Source organism: Xiphias gladius, chromosome 1, assembly GCF_016859285.1.
Source record: "Xiphias gladius isolate SHS-SW01 ecotype Sanya breed wild chromosome 1, ASM1685928v1, whole genome shotgun sequence".
Classification (NCBI taxonomy): Eukaryota; Metazoa; Chordata; class Actinopteri; order Istiophoriformes; family Xiphiidae; genus Xiphias; species Xiphias gladius.
The window spans coordinates 20,594,369-20,602,546 of record NC_053400.1 but is presented as its reverse complement, the minus strand read 5'-3'; the positions used below and the strand labels follow the sequence as shown (position 1 = coordinate 20,602,546).

The 8,178-nt window shown below is 42.5% G+C and overlaps 1 protein-coding gene across 5 annotated transcripts in view; it reads left to right on the top strand.

Moving 5' to 3' along the window:
- Positions 1–644: 644 nt before the first annotated feature.
- tub (TUB bipartite transcription factor) overlaps positions 645–8,178 on the top strand; it is a 51,097-nt gene continuing 43,563 nt past the window's right edge. For 2 of the 5 annotated variants that reach the window (XM_040129705.1, XM_040129695.1), the window contains exons 1-2: positions 645–726; positions 2,128–2,211. In XM_040129705.1, the coding sequence (XP_039985639.1) occupies positions 650–726; positions 2,128–2,211 (161 nt within the window). In that variant the 5' untranslated portion in view covers positions 645–649. Of the gene's footprint in view, positions 727–1,124; positions 1,182–1,420; positions 1,477–1,696; positions 1,985–2,127; positions 2,212–8,178 lie in introns of those variants that run through there. The other 3 variants (XM_040129721.1, XM_040129730.1, XM_040129712.1) reach the window with 3 other exon arrangements.

The window sequence follows — 8,178 nt, the reverse complement described above, 5'->3', positions numbered from 1 at the left end:
ACGTGTATCGGCACATTCACCTTCCCCAGGGTATGCTGGCATACGATGAACCCAACCAATCAGTTGTCTTATTCACACACCTGGGTAAAGGTGGACCTAATACATGCACACACACTTGTGACCACAACGGGGTTGTTTTGACTAAGGAAGTGTTATCAAGAGTTTGAACCAGCAGGGTTGAGGTACAGAACACGTAGCACGGAGGCCCACAGATGTGTGAATGATGTGTGAAGATGTGTCTTACTAAGGTGTTGGACCATCACGTACAGCTTCAAAGCTCCGTGTCATGGTGTCTACAAGTCTCTAAGGGAGGGATGGACAATCTTCTTCGAAAAGATATTCCCCCATTTGGTGTTTTGGTGATGGTGGTGGAGAGAGCTGTCTAACACGTCGGTCCAAAATCTCCCATTGGTGTTCAACTGGCTTGAGATATGGTGACTGTGAAGTCTGTAGCATAAGTCTCATCGTTTTCATCCTCATCAAATCATTAACAGTAAATCATGCGGAATATGGACAGCTATTCTACTTGTGACCACTTCTCTGCATGTTCCCGTTTACACTGCAAAGTTTACACTTACTGAATTTGGAAAGTTCAAATGTCTGGGCTCATTGGTCATTCGAAAAGACATGGTGCCGTACCAGTGATGCCATGGTTGGGTCCATCTATGTCCTGAGAGTACACGGCATCCTGGCTAGCCCTGGCATGTGCAGAGGGAGAATAAAAATGTAAGCTTAAACACTAAAGGCCCATTAAGGTCTTAATCCAGCTTTATGGGTAACAGACTCCTGTGTTAGGGATTTGGGTCTTGTGGGTGTAAAGATATCATCTGGGCTTAAGTATTAAACACTGTGCAGTGCTAGTGCTAATGCTAACGCACTCATCAATATCAGCATTTCAATCAGCAAGATTTGTAACATTTTGTTATTAGGGGACATTATCTGCCATTGTTTGTGTATTTTGTGACTACAGAGGTCTCGTGGGGATGTTTTATAATTTGACTTATCCTCAAGATCTTCAAAATGCTATGTAATGATAAGCAGATCGTCGTGGCATGTGATATTTGCTCCTTCAAAAACAGGTGAACATGGAATGAGAAAATGTCTTCATTTAGTGGAACACAGGTGTCCTCCGGCCTTGGCCGTGGTAAAGACAGGATATAATGTGGGCATGAGGAAATTAGGTAAGTATGGGAAAGGGCGAAAGAACTCTATAGCCCCAGTGTCCTTTATGTTCATTTGTTGGCTTAAATGAAAGATATTAGATTCTGGGAAAATAAAATGGCAGCTCGAGAGGATTTTTTTTTCTGCATTCTCTTTGCCCTCATTTCCCGCTTCTCCTCCCTGGACTGGTTCAGCTAACGTAGGTTGTTATAAAGCGTGTCCGTGTTTTCCACAAAAATTACAGTTGTGCAGACAGCCAGTAAATGATCTTAGAGGAGCTGCAAATCCCAATCTGCGAGCGGTACGCAGTGAGCTGTGCGTAAACCTGATCCTGTGAAAAATATCCCCCCAAAAATAATGCCCGTTCTGATGTGCATTATCCAGGTGCGATTTCATTCGGCATTTCACAAACAAACGAACAGCACCGTGTATGCGGGCTATCGCATATCTACTATCCGCCTTGTGGCATCGATCGGCAAATGAGTGACGGGGTTCGGTGTTCGCTCCTGGCCGGTCGGCGGTCACGGGATGCCGGTCGTCGAAAAATAAACGAACCCCACTTTCACCCAGTCACACTTCCACTGCGTGACCGGGCTGAACCCCGCTCCGAGGCCGTCGACACGCAGGGCACAGTCGGCGGGGATTTTGCCAGGGGGGGGGGATAAAACAGCAACCGTGGATCCGCGCGAACGAAAATTTTTGTCAGCGTCCGCGCGTGCACCGGCAGCTCGCGCTCCCCCACTCCGGCAGCGGTGCAGCCTATGGGAGAGCGTCTGGCTCCGCACCAGCCTCTCTGATCGCTCACTCGGCGGCGATTCCCTCGGTTCGTCTTTGCATTAGTGAGGACGGAAGAAGAGAGCAGCGTTCACTGTCTGATTTTTGTATTTGTTATTTGATTTAATTTAATCTAATTTAATTTATTTTTTTTATTTGTATTATTTTTTTTTTTGCCGTCTCACCATCCAGTCCAGTCCGTCCAGATCGCCGGAGAGACATGGAGGGAGTCGGCAGCAACAGGAGCATGTCTTACAGCAGATGGAGTTACGACAGGTAGGCGAGCCTTCCTCCAACCACAGGTGTACGTTTAAAATGCCGGTTGTCATCTTAGCCTGTTGCCGTTCGTGTGTGTGTGTGTGTGTGTGTGTGTTGACGTGCTAGGCCGGTATTGTGAAGGTGGAGGCTCCAGCTTTGGTGGGGATCCCCCCTCCCTCCTCCTCCTCCTCCTCCTCCTCCTCCTGCGCAATTAGTTGACAGGTGCAACGGATTTGGAAATGAGAGATGTGAAATGGAGATGTGAGTGTATTAAGTAGCCAGAGCGGCACATCGTGTCTGCTGGCAGATGTACGGGGTGTTCGCTTCACTCTGTGTCTGCATGTCCACGGTGTGTTCACAAAGCTCCTACTAGAGAAGTCCAGCATCACCAGCAAACATTCCCATAGGAGGGGGATGAGTGTTTACGTTACTCATGGTAGCCTACTTTATGCTATTTTTAGTCTGTTATTGCATTTTCATAAAACTCAGTAGGTTTATCTATCTATCTATCTATCTATCTATCTATCTATCTATGGATCTATCTATCTATCTATCTATGGATCTATCTATGGATCTATCTATCTATTGATGACTTGACATTTTATCCTGAAAGTTGTGTGTGTGCTGGAGACGTGAAAATGTTCCTTTACTGTATAGGCTGAAAAAAAAAATCATTGGTACAGTGGTAAGAGAATATCGGTGTATAGAAGCTCGAGTACTTCCGTCAAAGAGCTGGACGCATTAGCCAGGAAGTTGGCAGGCTGTGCCTCAGCAGGGGCCAGTGTGATCAAGACCCCACGTTATGGTGCAAATTCAAACAGGCATGTGGAGTACAAACACAGGGAGCACAGGATAATGAAAACGTCCTGTGGAGCCCTGGTGGTCCTCAGCTTGACGGTAGCTGCATTTTTTGAATAGAAATTTTTGGAAGGAATTCAGATTGTGAGCAAGTGGCGGATTGTTTACCAGGGGTGTGATTGATGATACATTTGCATTAAGTAAATTATTACAACGAAATGTCCATTGTGTGTGTGTGTGTTTGATGTCATTAACATAATATCAGACATAAGTGGGAATGAGTCAGTCAGTGAATGGTCATGACTACAGCGGTACCCAGACTCATTGCCACCAGGTAACAGCACAATTATTACAAATGTCTCCAGGAATACTTCCTAGCTGACACACGTCAAAACCATACATTTCTTCATTAGCTAACCAACCCCTTTATAGTCATGCTCAGCCAGCAGTTTGGTATTTGGATCGTTGGAGATAGTGTAGCTGTATCACTGATCACCAGAGGCACAGTAGAGCACGTTTTACCCTGACAACACTGTATATGTTGGCGCAGACGGTATAATTGGTATTCTGAATCTATGCTTGGACATCCCAAGAGACTGCTGCCAGAGCCAATGGTCTCTCCACCTCCTAAGATTTATCACAGCGCTGTGAACTAATGTTTACTGTGTGCAACCAGTTATCGGCTGTAAGAGGTGCCAGGGTCTGTGCAATAAAGTATTATTTTTCGTTTACAACAGTATCGTATAATAAATTTCCTCCAGAAAAACTTTAGGTTTAGGGGTTCGCTTCCCAATACTTCTTTCCCACATATAGGTGAACAGATTGTTTTGGGTGTGCACATATGCGGCCTCTCTGAACTGTCTCAACACATTGACAGTCATAGGAGACTGAGTTAGAACTGACCATTTAAATAGATGGCTCACTCTTTCTCGCGGTCAAATTCAATTGAACCAAGACTAAACTGTGATGTTAATGGGACACTCTCTGACAAACTCAGCACATTAGCATCAGGGTTGAAATTTACGTCACTGGTATATATCCTCATCTTACTGGAAGAATTATCAAGATTCCTCACTAAAACCCGCACAGAATACAAAATCAGTTGTGACATGAGGTAAAAAAGTCTCATTTTCAATAAGGCTAGAAACTCAATAAACCTGATTAGCACCTCTGGGAGATCTTGGCAGATGTTGCTGGTTGCTGTTATTTTCTTGTCTCTAGCCTTTGGCAGCCAATTTGTAATATGTAGGAGCATAAAAGACACATTTGCATGTGCCATTTCTTTTCAAAGAGCAGTTAGATCTCCAGTGGCTTGCACAGGGGTGCAGGGGTGGAAATGAAAAAAATGGCACATCTTCTGGACGTACTAGCATGGGGTCCACTTGATTTGGGAGGTGAGTACACAGGCCTACATGCTGAAATTTAGACATGCACATCGTTGTGTTTCCTACTACAGGGCCCCGAAACAATATCCAATACCCATGACAACTGTTACCCGTCACCAATGCTGCACCGACACAGGTGCTTCATATTTTGTTTTATTAAACCTCTTCTAAGGACTGTGTGGGTGTGTGTAGAATGTGCTTGACTGACATCTGTCAGGCCTCCTATATATTTTGTAGCTCCTGTCGGCATAGGAGAGGTCACACTTTTATCTTTTTTTATTTTTTCATGAAGTTTGCAGGGCTCTGTCCCACCTCAACCTGAGCGGAGGTCTAAGAAGCCAGTATAAGGGAGAAAACGCGTGTGACAGCAGGGCTTTCTAACTGAGACACTAGCCTACATTAGTGGTGTACTTAGTAGTAGTTATTCTTAAAATAATAGAGGATGACCCCTGAAGGATCCCGTCGGCATTGATGTTCATACACTTCCAGGACAAGCAGCTGCTCAGACTTGCTCAGAGATAATAAATAATTCATAAAATAAACAGCTCCATAACACTACTAGATGTCAAAATCTCCACAATATTTTAAGATCATCACATTAAATAGTGAAGTGATGATTTTGAACTAGCATTTGTATTAACTGCATTAGTCATACTAGTGTTAACCTGCCCAGGGTTGGAAATATAAGTTATTTCAGCTGGTAGTTGCCAGTTAAAAATTACAAACTTGAAAACTGTAGATCATTAAGAAATTTGTATGAAGGTAAGGTTCACCTGCGACCTGGACTGTAAGTATCTCCTATTTTATTTACAGTGTCAGATCAGTGTGCAGAATGTTGTTTTACGTCAGCAAAACTATTGATGAGGCATTTTTCTTATTGATTACTCATTCTAAAACAAAAACATTCATTACTAAGTACTAAAAATACTAAATACTTTTTTATTAGTGTTTGCTTTTGATACTGGGTGATATGCAGATAATTATGTAATGTGAGTACGCTTATTTATAAGTTTTGAGTCATATCATACCAGTGTAATTCCCGGTGGAGACTGTTAATACTTGGGCTACAGTCTGTACAATCACACTGCGTCCTGGCACCCACTCAGTAAACACTGTGTCCTAGAGAACGAGGGCCAAGGTGAGCTGACAAGATACAGTTCAGAGCCGACAGAGCACAGTACAGCATTGCCATGTTTTCTTTTGTTTTTGTTTTTTTTAATACCAAAGACAAAGGGTACTTTGAATTTTTCCTTGTGTACATTGTATTCCCCCTGTCAAACTGCACAGGATAAACGGGTTTAGAAAAAGAGGAAGCTATGGAACTTGAGCATAGTAATTTTCTCCCTAATTTCGCATCTTTCATTATGGCATCTGATGATGTGTTGAAAAGAGACCCAAAGCAATAACTGTGGGAACTGTAAAAGAGAGAGAATTAACTAACCATTCATTCATTAAAATTTCTTCAAACTCCATCTCTGGTGAGTCTTGTTTTTTCATTGCTGCCTAAGCAGAAGATTAGCTGTGTAATAAATGTGTGGAAATTGGAAATAAATGTGCACAATTTTAATTCGTTGGTCTGGTGTTTTATTAAGGACAGGAAAAATCTGAGCTTTTGGAAAACAGTGACGTAAGACACTGTTGACGGCAGTGTAGAAGTAAAGTTAAGTGGGACAGCTGTTATGAACCTGTACTTATGTTGATTTTGTTGACTCTCCTACTCCTTACCAGATGTTGGCTGTGATGCATACTTTTGTTTTTTTGCTAACCGCCAGAACACAACAGAGATCTTTACGAAAAAAGGCCGGACAAGTCAGTGGGGATGCAGATTGCTCATTGTGCGGATGTGGTCACAGTCTGTGTTTGTTGGGCAGGCTTTGCATTGTTTGCTCAGGGGCCACAATGTCAATCCTGTATTACTGTCCTTGAATATCTGCTGTGCTCATCTGGAATCTGTGCCGCTGACGGAGGAGACTGAAATGATCTCCTGACAATATTGCATATAGTAATTGATTTCGACATGCAGCAAGAAGTTTCAATTTATTATGGTTGTGAGGTGATTTCATTGGGTATTGTTTTGTTTTATGCATCTGAATAAGTGCTGATTACAGTCAGTACTAACAGTGTGTCTCTGTGTTTGTACCCTCTGTTGCCTTACAGAAGCTCTAACCTGCTCGAAAGTATGTTGTCATTCATTTTTCAGTATATGCAGCATAATGCATATTTCTATCCCAACACTGAACCTAGTCCCATGTACCAGATCTGCAAGACACCCTCCTCCATGGGTGTATTTCTAACACCGGCTGTCAGCTACATACCAACTCATACACTAAGTGCTGCAAGCTCCTGAAGTGGGAAACTATCAAGCGTTTGGGGCAATTGTGGATGGCTTTTAAAATGAGTCACAAAAGAATCCATGTACATTGGTTAAAAATTGCAGACAGCCAAACAAAAGTTCTGAGACTGATTCACCAGTCTCCAGAACTGATTACTGTTTCTTCCGTTATAAAAGAAACACATTTTACTGGTCAAAAAATAAAAACATCTGAGAGTGTGTCAGAGGCAAACTAAAGAGAAAAAGAGTGTGGTTGTCATGACAGTGTGTGTCGTTTAAAATTAAGAGAGAGAGTTGTCCTTTAGATTTTTTTTTTAATAAACAGATCCTTTACCCGGTACTGTCTGACAAGGCACTTTTTTACACTTTTTTTACACCCTTGTCAATTATTCAGGCTCAGAAGTGAGCTGTACAGGGAGCATACAGCGGATATCTGATATTCATAGTAAAGTATTTTGGCTCTTCCTCTTCAGACTTCTCCCCATCTTGAGAAATGTCTAGTATGGTGTTAGCACGAGTGTGATCACTTTATTTTAGTGCTGTGCCTGTGCCAGTAGAAATGTATAGCTGCTGGACTGCACAGAATTATGAGGAGAGATCAGCCAGCTCTCTATGACTGCTGCAGCACAATGCTGGAGAGCAGCTGAAGTGACACGTGTCCAGCAAGTGTCAGAACGTCCACTCTGCCTGCTCCCAGAGCCTGTCCACAAACCTAACCAATGGTAGGTTTCAGAGTATTCAGCTTAAGCTATACCATAGTATCTTTATGGCATCACTGCCTGAATTGTATTGTTATTATAACATGCTTTTGGAAAATTTAACCTTTGCAAACTTTTTACCTGGATGAAAAGTGCAGTTTCCTGCCTCTCGTTTTTTCCTGGTGATGCTGCCTGTCATGTGTTATTCATCAGTCCTCCTGACTCTCCAGCTCAACGAGCCCTCTGCTGCACTGCTGGTATTATGCAGTTCATAGATTAGTCACTGTCCACCTGTTTCTGTAGTAACCACAGATAGAAAAAGCAGGGTAGCAAACAAAGCTTTCAGGCTTTTGTCTATGCTGCTACACGTCTTGTTTTTGCTCGCTAGCAGTTAGCAGATGCCCGTGGCGCCAACTTTTGAAAACCTATGTGAAACAACATTTTGTGATGTTAAATTTGATGGATTTAAAAATCTCTAACAACCTAAACAGTTCAACACCTCACACGTCTCTGTGTGTCTTCCATGAGGGTATTGTGTAAGGTAATTGCAAAAACCGAATGTCAGATGTTCCCTTGTTAATAAATGTTATTTGGTCATCATTAGTGGCCCCTAAGCAGGAATTGGCATTTTATGTGTACTTTTCCCTGTCACATACACACAAAACCCATCATAAATGTCTTCTAGGAAAAGTTCAATTAATGCAAAAAAACCAAAATCTCAGATATTAAAGTTACTGCCGCACAATGGTAAGCTGCCTATATGGATTTCTTA